Source organism: Physeter macrocephalus, chromosome 13 (genome assembly GCF_002837175.3).
Source record: "Physeter macrocephalus isolate SW-GA chromosome 13, ASM283717v5, whole genome shotgun sequence".
Classification (NCBI taxonomy): domain Eukaryota; kingdom Metazoa; phylum Chordata; class Mammalia; order Artiodactyla; family Physeteridae; genus Physeter; species Physeter macrocephalus.
The window spans coordinates 50,588,348-50,610,616 of record NC_041226.1 but is presented as its reverse complement, the minus strand read 5'-3'; the positions used below and the strand labels follow the sequence as shown (position 1 = coordinate 50,610,616).

The 22,269-nt window shown below is 42.4% G+C and overlaps 1 protein-coding gene across 9 annotated transcripts in view; it reads right to left on the bottom strand.

The window, feature by feature from the left end:
• The window catches only part of LMO7 (LIM domain 7), a 201,322-nt gene extending 179,402 nt beyond the window's left edge, over positions 1–21,920 (bottom strand). For 3 of the 9 annotated variants that reach the window (XM_028497824.2, XM_055089677.1, XM_055089681.1), the window contains exon 1: positions 21,577–21,920. In XM_028497824.2, the coding sequence (XP_028353625.1) occupies positions 21,577–21,675 (99 nt within the window). In that variant the 5' untranslated portion in view covers positions 21,676–21,920. The remainder of the gene's footprint in view (positions 1–21,576) is intronic. The other 6 variants (XM_055089679.1, XM_055089680.1, XM_024123189.3 and 3 more) reach the window with 4 other exon arrangements.
• Positions 21,921–22,269: the final 349 nt, after the last annotated feature.

The following is a 22,269-nucleotide window of genomic DNA, read 5'->3' as shown; positions in this document are numbered from 1 at the left end:
CGGAGCCTGTGCTCCGCAACAGGAGAGGCCACAACGGTGAGAGGCCCGCATACCACAAAAAAAAAAAAAAAAAAAGAGAAGGGCAGAAACAATGAAACAGGAATCCCATCCCCTGCATGCATACCAAAAATAGAAGTAAATAAAATCAAAATTGGTTCTTGGAAACGATCAACAAGATACACATACCTCTGGATAGCGTGGTGGGATTTAAAATTTTCTTTTTAGAAAGGATAAACTACAATGAGCAAAAAGCAGACTAAAATGGAGCAATAAGCAAAACTTTAATACAACGTCAGCTCGTTTATTTTTTATCTCCCCCACCAAAATGTAAGTAAGCCCCACGAGGCTAGGGACTTATACCTACTTGTTTGTCGCTGTGTCCCATTAATTATATCACGTGGAACACAGTAAGTGTTCGATAAACATTTTTTCAGTGAATACATAAAGTTTTTTATAAGACTATTACAAACTATCAACTACAATTTGAAAATCTAAAGAGAATGGATATATTCCTGGAATCTTATGAAATGCCAAAATAAAGTGCAAGAAGAAATGAATTTTTAATCAGTCCCTCCCTAAAATAGGCCCATTCTTCAATGGTTCAAAATAGGACAGAAAAATGTACTAAAGGAACAAAATATAATGACCATGAAAAATTTAAGACAAAACTGAAGCTAACGTTTATTTTTAAATGGCACTTAATAAACAAGGTTACTTGTGGGTGACAAAAACTTTAGTAATAATTTCTATCCCCAGTGATGAGCTCCTATGAATTGGATATTAATTTTACTTTTTTTTAAAATGTAAAATTATACCTGACTACCAATACTATTTGAAATCATCAGAGGACGAGTGTGCTTTTCTCACAAAAGGTGACAGAACAGTTATTTGAAACAATCATATCAAATCTCCCTCAAGAAGGGAAGGGAAAGAAGGGTCCTAAAGTCTAATCTTCTTCACAGGGCAGTCCTTAGAAAGGCTGCCAGTGTGCCAGACCTGAACTAAGCTTTTTCATAGCCAACAGAATTGATGTAACCTTTCCAAGAGCCACACATTTTACATCCAAATGAAAATTGTTGTCTAGGATTTCTCTCCACTGACTACAAACGTTCTAAAGTCTACTAACCACAGGCTAAACATGGCATCTCTGAAACCATAACTATGACAACCAGTTAGTTATACAAAATCTGCCTGCATTTACTCCAAAGTCATAATTTAAGAGAAAACGTTACAGTCCAGATTTTGAAATGCAAAAACATCTTTATGCACTAAAAAACTCTGAAGTTAAACTTTTAAACATACTGCAAAGGTGAATAACCACTGTGAATTGCTGAATAGATGGTCAAAAACATGATAAATATTAATAATGTATCTATAGAAAGCCTAAGAGATTTTTAAATATAGTGGAGGTGGTAGCATATTAAATATGTACAGCCTTTTTCCCCTCTCCTAACTTCAAATCTAAGCCATACATTTCCCCTGGACCCACAGTTCCAGGCAAGATACCGGGCCCCCAACAAGTAAACAAGGAGTTGTTGCAGGACTGTCTCCCCCTCAGCATGAGAGAATTGGGGGACCAACAGTGGAAGAGCCCCAGGGTAAAGCTCTGACCAGAGTGGCTCCCAGGGAGAAGTGACCCACAGACACACCTGAATCCCTAAGGGAACACGGTCAATTTCCACAGGCCCTAGGATGAGAGCAGGTAGGGATGTATCCCCACCAGACAAGGGTAGAAGAGCATAAAAACACATAAGAGCACAGAAGTTTCTTGCTGGTGTCTCAAGATAGACAGACCGAGGACCCATCAACAGATTCACTGCCCACCACGTGGGCAGAAACCACCAAGCCTCCATCATACAAGGAAGCCCAGAAGCTGGACCTGAACTGCAATGAGGAGACAAGGCAAAATAACTACATATCTACAGGGGCCCAGCAGCCAAAGGAAGAATAAACAAGAAAAATCTTCCCAACTCCTAATGAAACAGAGCTACTGCCGGGCTCAGATGACAACCTGAGCAAAAAACGAGCACTTCAGGAAATTCAAGTCAATACCAAAAAACAATAACCATCCTTTCTGTAACCTAAAAAATGTATAATCCATGAACTAAAAAAATTAGCGGCTGAATTGAAACACCAGCACTACCAAGATCAGAGGCCTCAAAGAAATGTCAGCCACAGAGCAAAATTACAAAGAGAGATCATGAGTAGACTTCTGGGAGAGACGTTGGAGACCTAAATACCAACAAAAGGAGGTGAATAAAGATGGGTGCGATAATTAAACGAATGGAATAAAATTTCACTGAGTTGAATAAAATCTGATATTTTCTGATGAAAATATTACACGAAAAAATATAACAAGCTTCCAGATAAGAAGAACTAGCTACAAAAACTTCTCCCCGACCACATTAGAAATGAGAGGCCTGTGGAAGCCTGCAATCTAAAACTCTAGCCAGACAAGAATCATTCATCCATGAGGTAACAGAAAGACATTTCCAGATATGCAAAGCTTCAGAAACTTTTTTACCCAAAATAGGACCCAAGGAAAATATTTGAGAAATAAGTATATCTAAGCATGTATCAGAGATCTTGAGATGAAAAAAGAAGAAACGATAGACCAAGATCCTGAGGAATGAGACTGGAATGTATAATAATGTTCAACGAGGACTCTTAAGAACAAAGTCCTACAAGGAAAATTCTCAGTCCAGACCTAAAATTGGGCTACACAAAAAGAAAGAGATGGGAATGGGTGAAATCTATGCTGGTTAGTTTGTTTGCTCTCACCTCCACCCCAATCTATTCTCTAGCTCCCCCCCCCCGCCACCGCCAGATCTGATTACACCCCCCTCCTGTCCCCCTGAGGACTGCATCATCTTGGTTATTGAGCCAATTGGCCTCTGACTGGATTTGTTCAACGAGATGTGTCAGATGAAGGTGACAAAGAATAACAGAAGGTTCAGAGTATTTTTTTCCCCTGTTCCTTCCCACTGTCTCTCAAGAAACTTCACAACTAAAACTCAAACCTGCCTGCCCTCCTCAATGGCCCCAGATTTGTTTCTTATTGGCTCCCTTACCTCTTTCTACACATTTGTAAGACCTTGCCTTCTTTAAAAACTCTTCATCTGAATCATGTGAGTTGTGGTCTGTTTCCTGCTAGGATCCTGATATACATTCCAAACTTCTTCTTTGGGGAAAGGGTAGAGGATAGTGTATTAATGATAAAAATGAGAAAGGGGTATTTTTCATATGGAAAAAAAAAAACCCAAGATCCTGTGTTGTCTTATGATTCTATTACATTCACATAGAGAGACCCACCATGGTTGCAAAGAAAAGTACAAAATGAATTTAAATTATTTATTTGCTAACTTTAAGATCACTGTGCATTATGTGATTAGTAAAATCTAACCTAAGTTTATGTTTGAGTATTATATAAACATCTCTAATAATCCTAAGGTCACGCTGTGAATTATTTATTGACTAATGATGCCAGAATTACAGGTCTAAATTCACTAGAGTAACAGAAAACTATTTATTGGGCTCTGTCACCAGAGACTTGGAGTACACTCCCTTTAACCACAAAATACCAGCACCATTACACACTGTTTCCAGTTGTACTGATAGCTTTCCTTCTCTGCCCCAGCATTTCTTTCCTCCAGAGGTTACATGTCTAAGTCACCAAGTCGCAGGTCTCATTCAGTAAGGATTTATAGTACCAGTATTATGTGCAAAGCACGAAATTTATTCAACACTTTTTTCTTTCAGGAAAATTCTACTGAGCCATCATTAAGGGTCCAGGTACTGTACTTGGCCCTAGGTGGTTTGGCAACTCCTCTCAAGAAGCTTGCAGCATAGTGTACAGCATGGTGACTACAATTAACAATACTGTTTTGTATATTTGAAAGTTGCTAAGACAGTAGATCTCAAAGTTCTCCTCACAAGAAAAAATATCTGTACCTATGTAAGGTGATGGATGTTAACTAAACTTACTGTGTTGATCATTTCATAAAATATACTTATATCAAATCATTGTGTTGTGCTCTTTAAAGTAATACAAAGTTATATGTTAATTATATCTCAATAAAACTGGGAACAAATAAAATAAATATTAAATCTTTGGTAAAAAAAAAAAAAGAGGAAGAAGCTTGTAGCAAAGACAAACAACTAATTATAACAAGTGAAGTGCCGTTCTCATTTAGGGAAACATTCACAGAAGGGGTGTCACTGGAAGCAACTCTGATGTCGCAGACAGCTCAGCAGGACCGAAGCCAGGATTGGAGGTATGGCTTGCTCTTCAGGCTCTCTGATCTTCCGTTCTCTTCTTTGTACGATGCAGTTATTTGAAGTGACTAGAACCTAGATACTCATGTCAACCTCCTTTTTTTCCCTTGAAGGGTCAAGTTTTTTTTAGAGGTGAGTGAAAGAGTGTGCATAAAAGCCAGGCTGTGAAAGGCACGGATGGGGTCAAGATTCTGTCTCTGAACTGACTGCTACAAAGATGAAGTTTATGACCTATTACTAGCACAGGTATTAGAAAACATAGCAGAAACTGCAACGCATCTGTGGCTTTAGTTTATCTTTCTTATGTTCATTTTCTGCTTGTCCTGCATTCACTATCCCTTTATTTGTGATTTAAATTTTGCCTTATTATGGTGTATGTATTTAAGATTTATACAAGCCCCCTCAATTTAATTTTACAATAAGATAGGATTCTTTAAAAATGTATATAAGGTGGCATTTATTTTACTAGTATGAAATTCACCTAGGCAATAATTATAACCATCAGTCAACCCATGTTTTTCTACTCTTTTATTCTATTGTAGACACACACACACACACACACACACACACATACACACACACACACACACTGGACTTCTGCTTGAACACAATGAACTGGCTATACATTTCTTTCCATTGCCTCCCAAAACCTCACCAAAATGACAGCACAGAAATTTAAGGCATTAATCCACAAAGACAAAGGGAATTCAAAGAGACAACAGTAGAAGAAAACTGTGAGCAAACATTTGGACGTGGAAAGTAGATGGAGGAGTGGTAACCAACCAAACAGAATGGAGGAAATTCCAACTTCAGGACATGCAAAGGCATAGTGCAGAACCAAAGCAGGCAAGTTCCTCCAGAAAAGAATCAGAGTCTAGAGGCAACGGGGTCCTCTGGGTAGGGAGGGTAGTGAGGAACATGGCTCCATATACAGAAATTGACAGAAAATCTAGAGAGCAGTTAGACAATGATCATCAGAGGTTTAACAGAAACTTCCAATTTAAAAGAGACCAAAGCCAAAAGGGAAAAAACAGAAAAGGAGCTTGGAAGACACAGACAACGCAGGGAGTTAGGGGGAAAAAAAATTATAATACCTTCAAAGAGCTAAGACACTAGATTGCAATCATAATAAAGCAAAATGCTACAAAAAAAGGAACAATCAGAAAATAAGGGGCTTCCCTGGTGGCGCAGTGGTTGAGAGTCCGCCTGCCGATGCAGGGGAACCAGGTTCGCGCCCCGGTCTGGGAGGATCCCACATGCCGCGGAGCGGCTGGGCCCGTGAGCCATGGCCGCTGAGCTTGCGCGTCCGGAGCCTGTGCTCCGCAACGGGAGAGGCCGCAACACTGAGAGGCCCGCGTATCGCAGAAAAAAAAAAGAAAGAAAGAAAGTAAGTATGGCAGAGATTTCATTGTCAACCTCTTCTTCCTTAGTAATGAAACTAACGTATTGTTGGGACCAGTTACGTGTCCAGCTACATTTTTCAGACTATTTTGCAGAAAAGGGTGACTGAGGAAAAGTTAAGTAGAAACATTTATGTGGGCTTCCAAGAAAATTCTCCTTTATGACACCAGCAGAACTTCCTATGGGTCTTCAACTTGATCTCCTTAAGGCACATCATAAGCTTGTGCCCCAAAATGACCCACCCAAATGTAATTTTTCCCCAAAATGCTTCAGTTGTGCAAAGGATTTTAACATCACATTGGCCATTACAAGCACAGAGACGGGTGGCTGTACCTAAACTGAAAAATGAAACCTTAATTTTAAATGACTTGGTAATAATCAAGGAGCCAGAAACTCATCTGGAGTTTATCAAGCCAAGAAGATTCATTTCCTCCACAAAAAGGATTACTGTAAATTGCAGTGTGGCTGTCAACCACATTTTTTTCCCAGAAGTAAGGCCAAATTTCAAAAGGATCAGCTATTTGGCAAGTGATACCTTTCAGGACTTACAAGCATTTTCCAAGTCTAAATATGTTTGCAAATTGGCTTAAAAACAAGCAGTTGTATAATGTTATCCTTTGAATAAAACACCTAAAAATGCATTTCCTTTCTTCATGGAAACGGTAAAAGCGTCTCTTTTTTAAAATAGCTCATTAGGGTCATTTTTAGGATGACATCAAAAAGTGTCTTTACTGGAAAGATCTTCCCATTGCCTCTTCCAAATGGAATACAGCAGAAAAGCGAAATTAATGAGATGACTCAAAGACACACACAAAATATGAGAAGTAACTTAAAGGATAAAAAAGACGCATGAAGAACAAAGAAATTAACTGAAATAACGGTAATGCAGAGAGACTTGAAAAAAACAATTTATGTGAGAAAGAATCTTAATGCACGTAATCTACATACCCTCCTCTCTGATCCGAAACTAGTAGCTGAACGGAAAGCAGCAGTGAGGACAGAATATATGGCAGTGTTTTCAACAGTGCAATAAATATGGAATTCTCTTCCTTCAACTTAAAAGGTCTCAGGCAGGTCGACCAGCCTTAGATTTATACTGTAGGTCCACTGACAGGAAAGAATCAATAACAAAGAAGTGCTAAAATGAACTTGAGGGTCCCTAAAGAGATGATGATGACAGAAGTATCATCAAGAAACAGAATTCAGGGAATTCTCTGTGGTCCAGTGGTTGGGACTCTGTACTTTCACTGCCAAACCCACCGGGGTTCAGTCCCTAGGTGGGGAACTGAGATCCCGCAGGCTGTGCAGCACAGCCAAAAAAAAAAAAGTAAAAACAACAAAAAAAAGAAACAGAATTCATTACTCGTAAGGCATTTGTTCATTCTGACTTCAAGTCCTTATAAATGAAAGGATTTTTATCGCAGCTTAAGAACAATATAGGAGAACTTAATAAAGACCCATATTTGAAAACCAGAGGTTAGAATACACAGCAAGCTATCTAAGTGCCTTGTGAGATTCACACACACACAGGCACACGTGCGCTCACGTACACACACGTCCATAAAAATTAGCCATTCTAGGGAAGACCAAAAAAGTCCTCAATTAATCATCTGTTTTCTGACTGTATACAGATGCAAGTAGAATAATACTACTAACATGGACACTTTGTTGAGTAACCTACACATCTCCCAAATTTCTTTTTTTTTTTTTAACCTTATCACCACCTTGCAACCCTCACTTTACAGTAGTGAGAATTTAGGCCTAGGGATGCTACGTGTCTTGTCCATGTCACACCTTTTACTCTGGAACCTGCCATGTACGAGCTATGCCTATACAGTACTACCTCAAACCCTGCCACTTGCGCCACTATACCACGGTGAACAAAGAAACAGACCCAACAGGCCAAAAATGTACACCTTCATGGCAACGATGTGCATCTATATTTAAAAGTTTTAAAAGTTTTATTTCTTTTATTACCATCTGTTTTCTGGTTAATATGACCTTAAGCTTCTTAGAGTCACTAAATCAAAACTATTTATATTTATTCTATGGATAAAGAAGATGTGGCACATATATACAATGGAATATTACTCAGCCATAAAAAGAAACGAAATAGAGTTATTTGCAGTGAGGTGGATGGACCTAGAGACTGCCACACAGAGTGAAGTAAGTCAGAAAGAGAGAAACAAATACCGTATGCTAACACATATTTATGGAATCTAAAAAATTTTTTTAAAAAAAGTTCTGATGAAAAAAAAAAAAAAAAGTTCTGATGAACCTAGGGGCAGGACAGGAATAAAAGACGCAGATGTAGAGAATGGACTTGAGGACACGGGGACGGGGAAGGGTAAGCTGGGACGAAGTGAGAGAGTGGCATGGATATATATACACTATCAAATGTAAAATATCTACCAAATATCTACCAAAATAACTACCAAATATCTATTTTACATTTACTACCAAATGTAAAATAGATAGCTAGTGGGAAGCAGCCGCATTGCACACGGAGATCAGCTCGGTGCTTTGTGACCACCTAGAGGGGTGGGATAGGGAGGGTGGGAGGGAGATGCAAGAGGGAGGGGATATGGGGATATATGTATACGTTTAGCTGATTCACTTTGTTATACAGCAGCAACTAACACACCATTGTAAAGCAATTATACTCCAATAAAGATGTTAAAAAAAAAGATATACTTATTCTAAATACCCTAAACAAAGTAACTTCACCAAGTTATTATCAGCTAAACACCCTGAGGACAAAAGAGACATTTTCCCTGCTAAGGAAACAGGAAATAAATTCAGGAGATTAAAATGGCTTCCAGATGATCTTCAGCATGTGAAGGGCACGGATTTCTAAAAGAGAACAGTATGCTTCAACTTTAGTACTTCATGTAGAGACCACAATGACGCCTTCGGACCTGTTGTCCTAGAGTGTACTTCCCGTAAGTATGAAGGGTTTGAACCTTTAGTATATGTAAGCTGGGGGTAAGGAGTGGATTTGTTAACACAAGTAAAGAGAATCTAGATTTCTTGAATAGCTCTCCCTACCTCTTCTCTCCGGGCACTCGCACGCCTATACTGAGACTTCCCAGAAGGATTTCCTGAGGCTTCATTTGGCTCTCACATTAACAAGCCAAAGCTCTATTTTCAACAAGTGAGAGACGTCTCTTGCCAAATTCAATGGCCCTTTTCCATTTTCTTTTCCCTTGATCACTTCTTTTAGTCCTGAACACTGCTGACAATCCTCTTCCTTTCTACCTTTCATGGAAACAACACTTCCCTTAGGGGCCCTAACACCCTCCTAGTTTTCTGCCTTGCATTTGGACCACAACCTCTCTTTCCTCTTCCTTTCCTCTTAACAAAAGACAGTGACTCCCAAGGCAGGCACCTTGATCTTCTAGGTGATATGGTCTTTCCCCTCCACTGTCCCATCCTGTCCCATGGGTTCCAACATCACCTGACATGACATTCACAGGAAAAAAAAATTAGCTTCTTTATCCACAATTTGGGCTTGCAATTCTCACTACCTTCAAATAAGCACCTTCCACGCTAAGTAGCCTATGAGCTTCTCTGTCCTGCCAACAGAACAATCCAAGAGGCCCTTGCTCATGCCAGCTACCCAACTCAACTGCCCTGCACACTGTGTTCCATCGTCTTTCTGGTCCAGCTCCAGAAGGACCTACTCTAAGAGCTTCCAAATGCTTCCCCCATCTCCCCAGAGATATGCTCTCCAACACGTTCACACTTATCCCCATGCTGCCCTGGGACTGTCTCTTCCCTGCCAGGACGAGCCCCAGGAAGAACCACCGAAGCCAGTGCCCAACCCTCCCCTTCCTCAATACACACACACGCACACACACATGCTGTCTCTAGGCCCGTCTCATCTCAACGGCAGGAGGTTATTCAACAGTATCTACTTACATCTTAGTGTGAATTTACATCACATTTATATTAAGTCTAAGCACTTTCTTATGCTTTTTAACTGTGAAATAAGAAAAAAAGAGAGACGGAGGCAGACATACGGAACGGTACAACAGAGCGTGTACGTGCCAAAACAGCAGGTACAGTCATAAAAGAGGAAGAGGAACAGAGGAAGGTGAAGGAAATGGTTGAGAGCTTGAGTTCTTCTGATAGAAAAATATAACTTCAAACACTTGTTCTAACAGTATCAGCAGTGCAGAGAAAGAAACTCTACTTCTCTGAGTCACTCTTTTCTCATCTGTAAAGAAATTTTCCACTGGGAAAGCGTGAAGTAGACTCAGAGGTCTGAGATGGGACAGAAAGAAGTGTTTTTGTTCTCAAACTTTTAATTATTTTCTTTTGTTTTTGAACAAGGTAAAGCTGTTTTCTTCTGCTCTGTCTCCAGTTAACTCCTGGGGATGGTCCACGCTCAAGCTGGAGGACACCAGTCAGGGAGTTGTAAGATCTTCTTCATGACTAAAACCCAGAGTTTCATGATGATGCATTGTCCCCAGTGCAGGATATTCAGCTAAGGAGGCTCATCTTCAAATTTTCTAGGATGTTTCTTACCTTATGATACTTGCTTACCTTTGGGCATCTTTACAATTGGTTGAGCAAAGTCAATTTTACATGGTTTAAACTTGTTTTTTAAAAACATGCTTTGAACTTGCTCAATCCAGAACTGAACTTGAACAAGAAAAACAAAACCAACAAAACCCTAATATAACAAAACCAACTTGTCTTATTGAGAGAAGCACAGCCTGAAAGTCAGTCATATCAGAGTGAGAAAGACATCAACTGTAAAAAATTAAAAGACATTTGTTCATCCATTTATTTATCCATTTATTGAGTGCCTACTAAATACCTGGCACTATTCAAGGCTTGAAAACACATAAAAACACTCATTCTTGTGGGAGTAACAGCCACACCAAAAAATATATCATACAACAGCAAGTGATGATAAGTGCTATGAAATATAAGAGTATGGGGTCACAGGGCTGATTATTTTATAGAAAGGGAGACAGGGAGGAGGAGGTATCATTTAAGCTGAGATCTGAATAGGTGAAGGAAATGCTTTCACGCAGAAGGAACAGCGATGCAAATGCCCTAAAATAAAAACCTTCTTTGCACGTGTAAGGAATAGCAGGAAGCCAGGATGACTGGAGCATGGCAAGCAAGATGGGAGAGTGGGAGCAGAGAGGAGATAGGCAAACAGGGAATAGGTCATGTGGGGACCTGGAGACCATGGGTTAAAAACTCAGATTTTATTCTCAAGGTAATGGTAGCCGTTGTGGAGGGAAGAGAGGGCAAGAGTTGAATGTACAATCTCTGGTTCACTTTTTTTAAGAGGAACCTGGCTATTACTTTGGAAGCAGGGAGGTGATGATGGACATGGCAAGAGGTGGTCAGATTCTGGGTGTATCTGGAGATATAGCCACTTGGATTTCTTGACAGACTGGATGTGGGGTGTGATAAAAATAGGAGGCAACAGTGACTTCGAAGTTGGGAACCTGAGCAAGTGGGTGAACGGTGGTGCCATTTACTAAAATGCGAAACATTGAGGGGATGAGTAGGTGGGTGGTAGGGAGGGAGAGGAACTGAGAATTTTGTTTTGAACAAAGTGTGACGCGCTTATTTGACCTACAATTGGAAATCTTGAGACTGTGTGTGTGTATACACATACATATATGCGGGGGGGTGTTAGAGACAATGTCAGGGTCAGGAATATAAATGTGGAAGCTATCAGCACACAGAAGGTGTACAAAGCTATGGATCTGATAACACCCGCAAGGGAGAGGTTGTAGACAAAGAAGAGACAACATGGAAAGATGAATGAACCCCAGGGCACTCTAATTAATTTACCCAAATAATTAGGATTCAGCAAAGGAAAATCCGAAATATCAAGTTAAATGGGAGAAAAACCCAGAGGGCAATTGAAGAAAATGTTTCAAGAAGGAAGGTGTGGCCAACTATGTCTGACGCTACTGATATATGGACGATGTGTTTTCAGGCAATAGGGTAAAATTCCAAACTGATTAGATACCACTCAAGAAGTAAAGGTAAAATGCTTATTTTCTCCTTCCTCAGGTAGAATGAGAGACCCCAAACTCTAATGAGAAAGCATTCCAGAATCAAAGCTTGTAACAAGGTTGGTAACAACCACCCTTCCTTTGAATATTATGAAATGGTGATATAATAAAATAAATCAGGTATTTCCTTCCCAGCTCAGACACCTAAGTCAAATTTAAATCTAGTCAAGAATGCAAAATCTTTGATCATGATCTTGGCTTCAGTCCTTACAAGTCTAAAACACTAACTAGAAAGTATCCTCATCAAAAATATGACATATATTTTGAAGCACTATACAGTAACAGACTGTACAATTTTGGTATACCATGTACTACTTAAAATCAGGTAGTATAAGAGAAAAAATTGGGAATTTTATAAATTGTTTAGAGAAGAAACTAGTTAGATATAATTTATCTCCAACTCAGCGTCATCATATAACCATGTTTCCCTTTTGTAACACTTTCAAGGGTTTATGGAGCACTTAGATACACCAGAACATACAAACCTAAAGTCTGCAATTACTCAAGAGTGTCTGTTAGCAGTGCTGTAGCTTACATAATATTTGTTCGTGAGCTTTCCAGGCACTAACATCACAAGACAGAACCTGTTGTGTGTGGAGGACTTGTCATAAACGGAAAGCAGCTAATCTTACGGCGTTAGATGGAATGAAGACTGACAGCCCATTCTCTTCCCGATTTATAAATCCTTCACCACGATTTACCGACCGGTGTCCCTCTTGAACAACGGCATATGCTGATTAAGAGTCAGATTGCTTGGGTTCAAATCCCCAACCACCACTTACTAGTTCTAGTGTTTTCTTGAGCAAATTATTTTACCTCTCACCCTTCTTTTTCCTCATCTGGAAACACACACACACACACACACACACACACACACACACACACACATTTGGGTAATAAGAGTCCTTCATTATAAGAGCATGTGGGTATGATGCTCTAGCCACATGTGTTCCACACAGTTAAAAAAAATAAATACTAGTTGCTTTAACTGTCAGTTACTTACCTACTCTTGTCAAACCTTCACTAGGAGGTAACCCACCATTCAAGTCAGTCCATTCTGGTGTAGGACAGCTCTTTATTCATAGAAGGGTCTTTAAAATACTTGAGTCAAAAGTCTCACTGCGCTCAATCAGTTATTACCAGTTCTACCCTCTAAGCCCACGGAAGACTTTTCTATCCTCTCTCCTTAAGACAATCCCCCAGGTACTTAAAGACAGATGTGATGTCTGGGGCTGCGCACTATCATCTAAACACACGTAAGCACCAAACTGAGCATCCTGTACCCGGGAATTAGAACCAGGCTTTGAGAAGCCTGTCAGGGAGGATTTTACAGTCTTTGAAAAGGCTGTTTATGGGGCCGTGAGGCGATTCATCTGTACGTGGCAGAGTGAGTGTGCTAAACCTGTTTTCAAAGCTGTGCATATATGACAGGTATCATCCTTATTAAGAGCTTTGAGGACATCAAAAGTGTTTTTAAAGAAACATACAAGGGCTTCCCTGGTGGTGCAGTGGTTGAGAATCCGCCTGCCGATGCAGGGGACACGGGTTCGTGCCCCGGTCCGGGAAGATCCCACGTGCCGCGGAGCGGCCGGGCCCGTGAGCCACGGCCGCTGAGCCTGCGCGTCCGGAGCCTGTGCTCCGCAACGGGAGAGGCCACAGCAGTGAGAGGCCCGCGTACCGCAAAAAAAAAAAAAAAAAAAAAAGAAAGAAAGAAACATACCCGACAATTACCTTTGGAAAGAGTAAAAATGGGTACAACACATAGTTTATCATTTCCTCGGGCTCAGATACATTTTTGACGGTTAACAGATTTAAGGAGATCTACAGACATCAATTAAATCAGCCAACCTTTTGACTGGACACAAAACTTTCATTTGTTCAACAAGAACCTGAGAACTGTCTGTCAGGGACTGTAGGGCACAGGAATATGGATAATTCAATCTGCAGATAATAGATGTAATTGATGAAAGAGTTCACCTACAATCTATTTCTCCGAACTAAAAGAGTCGGGTAAACGTGCTGATGTTGCTTGGTTTTTCTTAACTAACCTTCTCAAAACCAGTGCTTTTCTAAAACTCAAACGCTGTTATGTTGAGAAGTGATTTTGAAAGGAAGGAGGAGAAAAAAGGAGCCAGTTAGTCTCAGGAGAAATCCCTGACCACCCAAAGCCCTCTAGGCGTCCAGAGAGCGCCCTGGAGCACCGCAGAGAAGGCCAAGAGCCCAACGGGTTGAACGGATCGCACACTTCCTTCCACACGCCGGGGAAGTTACTCCTCTCTCAGCCTCGGAGAAGCTTTAAGAACTCCTCAAAACAGCCAACTGTTCCATTCTTTATCTCATGATTGTGTTCAGAACTCAAAGGGCCTATCTCCAAACAACCCAAAAGCAAAGTGAGACAACTCAGGGGACGCTTCCTCAATGGCCTGACCCTGGCCTATGACCTTAGAGACTTACCTTACCAGGCCAGGGGCCCTCTGAGCCTTTTGGGACCTCATTTAGAAGAGGTAGAACCCTCCCTGTTTCAGCTTCACCCTTCCTCACTGGAGAAAACCCAATGAGTCATCGGTTAGACAAATGTTTAACTTCATTAGTGACGTAAGAAAAAGTAGAATGTACATCTTTCATCCATTTATTTAGAGGGAAAATGCAAATGACAATTTCTAGTTCCGGCCAGAATAATGAGAGCAGCCTCTGCTCATGGCTGCAAATTAGCACAAAGCTTTCACAGAGTGACTCGATGATGTGCATCAAGAACCAAAAAATCATTCATTTCCTTTGGCCCCGGGAGTTCATTTCTCTAGCCAGCTCAAGAACACTCTTTTATTAAAGGTACCAGTTCCTAGTATTTTCCCCCACTTTAAGAAGAGGTCCTGGGGGCTTCCCTGGTGGCGCAGTGGTTGCGCGTCCGCCTGCCGATGCAGGGGGGCCGGGTTCGCGCCCCGGTCCGGGAGGATCCCGCGTGCCGCGGAGCGGCTGGGCCCGTGAGCCATGGCCGCTGAGCCTGCGCGTCCGGAGCCTGTGCTCCGCAGCGGGAGGGGCCGCAACAGAGGGAGGCCCGCATACCACAAAAAAAAAAAAAAAAAAAAAAAAAAAAGAGGTCCACTTCTAGCTTTCAGTGTACCAGTACATTGGAAGGATCCAGAATGACTGACACTGCTAGAATCCTCCCACTTCCTCAGGAAATCCCTTGTCATATCTGTTTACCCTTCCTGGAATCAAGCTATTCTAACAGCATCTCTGCCCTGGTTCCTCTTTGTGTGAATCAGTTCCTTCCCAAGAGAATTCTGTGAACGCCCTCATCTCTCGCCACCCCTCCTGTCCTAGGATCCTTTCTTATTTGCTAAATAAAGAGGATGTGTTTAAGAAATAGTAAGATGCTGCATAAAGAAAAAAGAAACCAACTGACATCAAGACACTTCCTTGGCTGCTCACAACTGCCCTGAGAAATCTATGATGCTAGAAATCTGAAGAGTGGAGAGGTGAAGACAGATGTGCCCTTCTGGCAGGAAACGTTCTTGAGTGGTAAAAATATTCAATAACTTGATTGGGGTGCTGGGTACATGGGCCTATACATTTGACAAAAAGGTATATCCTGCAACTCTACACTTAAAATCTATGCATTTCACTGCATGCAAAGATTACCTGAACAAAAATAAACTACTCTGGGGCTTCCCTGGTGGCGCAGCGGTTAAGAATCTGCCTGCTAGTGCAGGTGACACGAGTTCGAGCCCTGGTCTGGGAAGATCCCGCATGCCGCGGAGCAACGAAGCCCAATCGCCACAGCTACTGAGCCTGCACTCCAGAGCCCGCGAGCCACAGCTACTGAAGCCCGCGCACCTAGAGCCCATGCTCCGCAACAAGAGAAGCCACCTCAATGAGAAGCCCGCCCACCGCAAAGCCCGCGCACCGCAACGAAGAGTAGCCCCTGCTTGCCACAACTAGAGAAAGCCCACGCGCAGCAACGAGGACCCAACGCAGCCAAAAATAAATAAACAAATTTTTTTTCATGTAAAAAGTAAAAATAAGCCTGCACTCCAGAGCCCGCGAGCCACAGCTACTGAAGCCCGCGCACCTAGAGCCCATGCTCCGCAACAAGAGAAGCCACCTCAATGAGAAGCCCGCCCACCGCAACGAAGAGTAGCCCCTGCTTGCCACAACTAGAGAAAGCCCACGCGCAGCAACGAGGACCCAACGCAGCCAAAATTAAATAAACAAATTTTTTTTCATGTGAAAAGTAAAAATATAAATAAACCACTCCAAGCAACTCCTGAAAGTTGTGCTGTATGCAACCTCAAGATCTCTCAACAAATTACAAAGTCACAATGCTCTAGTTCAGGGGGCAAAGGTCTTAGCCCCACTCCAGCCTCGACTCAAGTGCTGCCTCCTCTGTGAGCTCAGGCTGCCTCCCAAATGCCATCACTACACACGGGGCAAAATTCCATCACAGCAATTATCTGATGGTGCTGCAGGGCCTGTTTGCATGTCTGTTCCTCATGGGGTGCACTCTGTCTGGAGGTCCTAGAAAGATACTAAAGAAGTGGCAGTTGAATCAGTAAGCCCAGCAAGTGCCTGGTACAGAGTAGGCACTTCACAGGCATTTTCTGGATAACAGAACGACTGAATGTAAGTCCCCATGAGGGAAACCAGTAACTAAAAGGCAGGAGTAGAGTGACATCACTCAGGATCAGGGTTGGGGCAGAAGAGGAAATACTGAGTAAATAGGTAAGTACACACTGGCACCCAGATGAAGGCGTATCTTGTAGCTGGTCCCAACCAACCAACTGCCAAAGCAACAAGCTCAGCTTTGGACCCTGATGCACATTCCCACTGGGAGAAGGAAAGAGTCCTGGTCCTTAGGTGTCGTTAAAGCTCCAGCCTTAGGATTGTACATTCACTCAACAAGTGTTTACCTGGCACTGTGCCAAATCCTCAAGCAAAAGACAAGCTATCGTTCCTGCCCTCAGTTAGCGCCTAGTCTAATACGGAAGAATGTTTGTAATTATACCACAGACAGCAAAAAAGAAAAATCCATACAAGCAATGGTGAGAAGGAAGGAATGGGTGGGGTGGAGGCTTGGTGGCCGAGAAAAGGCTTCACATAGAGCTTGACTGTAGAGCCCAAGCATGGAAGAATGCAGAGAAGCAACACGTATCAGGTAAACAAGGAACAACAGGCATTCCACACACAACAGCCTGGAGGTGAGAAAACAGCACCCTGTGTGGGGCGGGGAAACACAAGCAAGGATTAGTGAGCGCTAATTCCTTTCCAGTCAGCATCTCATCCAACTGGTGTAAGCACCCCTGGAGGCTCAAGGAAGAACACTGGCTGAGGCCCACAGCATTTAAGAAGCTGAGCCAGGACTTGAACAATGATTTGATTCCAAAACGGTGTTTTGGTGTTTTTTTTTCCAGCTTTATTGAGATGTAATTGGCACACAGCTTGGTATGAGTTAAAGGTGTACCACCTAACAATCTGACATATATTGTGAGATGATTACCACAGTTAAGCTCAGTCAACACCCATCTCCTCATATAGTTACAAAAAACTTTTTTCCTCGGGATGAGAACTTTTAAGATTTACTCTCTTAGTAACTTTCAAATATACTGTACAGCAGTGTTAACTGCAGTCATCATGAACTGGATGAAGGTGGTCAAAAGGTACAAACTTCTAGTTATAAGATAAATAAGTTCTGGGGATATCTGTACAAATCTGTGCTTTTAATGTCTATGCTATCTGGCAACTATGCAAATAGTAATGGAGAAAATGAGCAAAAAAATAAAGATAGATATACAGACGGAGACCAGATTGTAAAAGGGCTGTGAATGCTACACTTCACAGCTTAATGTAAATGCGGACTTTTAAAATCTTTTCATGGCTCCTCAGAAAACAAAAAACAAAATCAGGTTTATATTCTGAAAAACTAATTTTCATTGCAACAGCTAGTGTAAGAATTGCTTTCTAACAGTTAAAATTTTAAACCAAGTTTTACCATCAGAGTCTTTTCAAGCTTAATATCTGTTAATTGAAATTATATATAATTACCAGAAATGCTTCTATGAATTCAGTAACATTTTCAAATGCATGTTTACGTCGCTCTACATCCATCTGAAAAGCAACAGTGCAAATCGTGAGACCTGCATTTAGTCTACAGACAACACTGGTGTGCGCTGAGGATTCAAGTGCACCCAGCAAACCCTTTCACACCAGACCACAGGTTGGAAACCACCAGTAGAAGGGATGCAGTTTACAGAGAAAGAGGGAATCCACTTAGGCGAATTTTGTAAATATCAATGGGGGACCCACAGAGTGCGATTCTTTAAAAATTTAGCACTAAAGGCAAACAAAAGTGATGACCAGCACACAACTCCCAAAGGACAAAAACGGGGCAGGTGGAGAAACAGACCAGTTGGAAGTAACTGGGGAAGGATTCATATTCTGGTGCCAGGCATGGCAATGAGCTCAAGTTGGCATCCCTTTGGTCCTTCTACAGGGTGACAGTGATACTGAAAACTTCGAACACAGAGATAACAGGACGGGCAGGTGAGCAGGAGGGTGTTGAATTAAGTTAGCCTGATCCGCACCAGTCATAAAAATTACTACTGTGTTTAAACCTCAACCTAGATAGGAACATTAAGTCACAGACTGGAATGGGTGACCCACCCGATGCAATGAGCAATACACTCAGTTTTCAATTTCATTGGTATTTTGTCTGTTTATCACAGGTTTTTAAATGCTCCATAAACAGAGGGACAGAGGCAACTATTAGGTACAGAAAATTAAAAGGTGCTGAAGAAAAGGACTAAAATTAGAGGGTCCAGGCTGCATTTTCTACCACTTCCTCTCCCACTCCATGACCTTGCTAGAATCAAGCTTCCCCTCTGCCTCTGCCTTCAAACCATTACATTATTTGGCTTTCAACCCGTGTTTAATCATAAACTAGCTCAATACATTATTAATATTCCAAACCACATTTCCAACCAGATAATAATCCAATATCATGATGTTGAATTACCTTAAAAGGTTATGTTCCTACACCTGTTTTGATTTCAAATATGAAACTAACCAGGAGTATATATACACTTTTAAATATCGAAGAAACAATTTGAAATAAACAAAAAGAGTCATGAAATGACAATAATTGGCAGAATAACAAGCACTAGCCCTCACCTTACCCTTTCTCCTCCGCCCAAAACAAAACAAATTTAAGACTTTAACTTTGGTTGTGGGAATAATACATTAGTTATTTAAAATCGCTGATGGAGAATGGAAATGGCAAAGACATACTGCCATGGACTCTGGTCATCTTTCAAAGATTTACAAGGTTATCGGAGTTTTCTGACCTTGGGTTGGTCAAAGCTGCAGCTGAGAATAAAGGTAGCAGGTTATATTATATGCATATTACATACAATACACATAATATGTATATTATAGTATATATTAATGTATTTATTTGTGTTATATGTATATATATAAATACATATATAAGAATGATATAATTCACATAATATAATAATATGTATATGTTTATATATGTGTACTGTGTATATATAAAAATATATATATATGAATGAACCACTTATGCTTCAATGTATGTAGAAGAAAGTATGACAGAAATGGAAAAGTGGAGGCAGGACTATTAGTAAGCAGGAGAAAGATTTACACTATAATCTTCCTTGCTTTCCAAAATAGTTTATAAATACACTTTGGAATCAATATTTTATCCTCAAATTAGGGGTTCTCAGGGTTAAGTGGTTGTGGAATGAGACACTCATTCACTCTGCTTCTGTTGGCCAGAGCAATATTTTAAATATGTGCTCTGGTTATAACGGCAAAGCTAAGGAGACAGATAAATTTGGACACTAGCTGGAGAAATAACACAAACCTAACAGTGACCACAAGGCTGTCACTTCAATGTCCCAAGTATACCAAAAGTATATGTGAATATGTAAATTATTCACATATCTTCAATGAAGGTACTGCCTCGCTCCTTGTGGCACTAGGGGAAAAAAGTCACTTAATTTTAATTTCATAAGAGTTAACCATATTAAAATTATATGGCAAAGCCTTTAGAAAGATTTGGTTTTCTGCTAATGATGAACAAAGCATTTTACAGAGTTGCCAAATCATTGCTGACACACACTTTTAAAGGGTGGAGTGGGATGGTGGCAGGAAGATGAGCACATTTACCGTGCACATGGGGTACCTTTTATCACAACACACCTCCCCAGAGTTTATTAGATACAAATTTCTCACAGAAGTCTCCAATTATAAGCAAGCTATCACACACACACAAATGTTTAGATTTCAAACATCTGTATACTGAAAAAGGAAAGGATGTGAAATCATCCATATTCACAGATTCCCTGAAGCAAATACAGAACTTGAAGATACAAACTCCACACGGGAGCCCTGTATGGCCAAAAAAGTACCCCCATGTTTCTTCCCTTCTCCCTCTCTCCATCTCAACATTCAAACACAGAAGGGCAAGTTTGAGTTCTAAAATTATGCAGTACACATACTTCTAATGGAAAATTACCTTTGGAAGCCTTGACTTTTCAAGGTTTATGAATGGGGGAAGTTATTTCTCTTAACTACATTGCTGGAATTTTTCCACTCTCATTTCAATTCAGAATACAGTGTTTATTCTTCTCCCAACCTCCCCATGTCCTCCCCTCACACCGTTCTAAGTCACCTTCAAACCAGCTCAAGTTTCAGTACAAAAAGATGGCAAAGCTAATTTCTTAGACGCCCCCCATCTCCACCTCCCGCCACTGTCTAGTGGGTAACGATACATTCACTTTCCTTTAGCGTGAAAAACATAACATTTAAAGTTTATCTTTTTTTCCACATATATAATTTATTTCTTTAAGGATAAATGAATTGTTTTAAAGTACTGTTTGCTTTGGGATTCTTGAATATATTGTTTTTCCAGGGAATAACCTTTAATCCTAATTTGAATTTTTAAATACGTTGAGTAGACCAGCACGTGGCATCAATAACCCTTAAATGGCTGCAAGGCTGGTAAAGGCAATACTTTGGGTTCCTGATTCACATCTGCTCGGAAGACTTCTTTAGCATCATTATAAAAGTCATCTTTTTCATCCAATAATAAAACGGCTAGAAGTCCTGGTGTTAACTTTCTACAGACAAACGTAACCCTAATGCGTTGATCAAGGAACTTCCAAGAGACCATCTCCTTTTTTAACGGCAAAGAGGGGAATGGAAGATCTCCTCCCTGAGGCACAGCTGGGAAACTAACAACCCTTGAGTGCGTGATTTCAGGATATCTTAGTTTTGTCAATGCCGACTTTGGAAAACGTACGCGCCTTGACTCACACACCCTGGGCTCCGGAAGCTGCCTCGGAGAAAGCATCTCTCCAGGTGCGCCACAGGTGTCTAACCTCCTCCATCCGCCCTCCCACACAACACACAATACGCTACCCAGGCAGCTATGTTTCAGGCATTTCCACTTCTAGCCACCCCAAAAAAACGCTCCCGAGGACCCTGGGCCGTCTCTGCCCAGCAGGGGCGTCCCAGGCGTCCTGGCGCGGACGTGGGCTGGTCCACAGAGATGCGCGGTCCCCAAACCCGCTGGGCCAAGCTCTCGACTCTGTCCTGGCAGAGGAGCTCCGGGGAAGCCAGCGAGACCGTCGCGGGGGAGGGCAGGGCTAAGCTTCGCTGGACGTTAAATCATAGGAGGCGCAGAACTTGCAAAGTCCCCCAAACCACTGAGCGAACCAGCCTGAGGCGCTGCGCCAGCTAAGGTCCGGGAGGCGGCTGAACGCAGAGTGGCGGGAGCGGCCGCGAGGCCGCCAACTCGTGCGGAAAGAAGAGAAGTAAAGGCACTCACCTCCACCCATCTCTGGGCCTCGGCGAACGCTAGGGCGCAGTCGGCCTCCGCCTCCTCCATCACTTCCAGAACTAGGGGGAGAGGGGGAGAGAGAGACATAGTGGGTGCGCAGAAAGGCGGGAGTGCCGCGCGCGTCCGGCCCGCTGCTCCGGCCTCGCTCCGGCTGCAAGACGCCCGGGCTCTCTGACCCTTTGTTGCGCCCTGCAGTTCGATAAAGTTTCGAACCCACGAGAACTGAAAGCCGGGGCTTTCTCTAAACTCCTGAAAACGCCGCGGAGACCCAGGCGGAGCGCGGGAGGCGGAGAGGGCTACCAGAGGCGGCGCGCGGCACCAGTCCCGAGGACTGTTTGGACTTAAACAGTGGCTGCGCGGCCGCCGCCCTCCCGGAATGCCCCGCCCCCGCGCACCCCAGCCGCCCACCCCCGGCCGCCCCGCCGCCGCTTCCGTCCTCCCCACCCTACCCCCCGCCGCGCCCGGGGGCTCCCGGCCGCAGGGGCCTTTGTGGTCGCACAGTCTGGCCCAGAGGATGCCACCGTCCGCCAGGAGGCCGTGGCCCGGGCCACGCACCCGCTCCCGCGCCGCCCGCCGGACCGCGGCCCCGCCCGGAGGAGATGCGCCCCCGCGCCCGCATCCTGTCCGCATCCTTCCCGCCTCCGGCCGCCTGGCCGCCTTCCCTCTGCCGAGGCCCCGGCA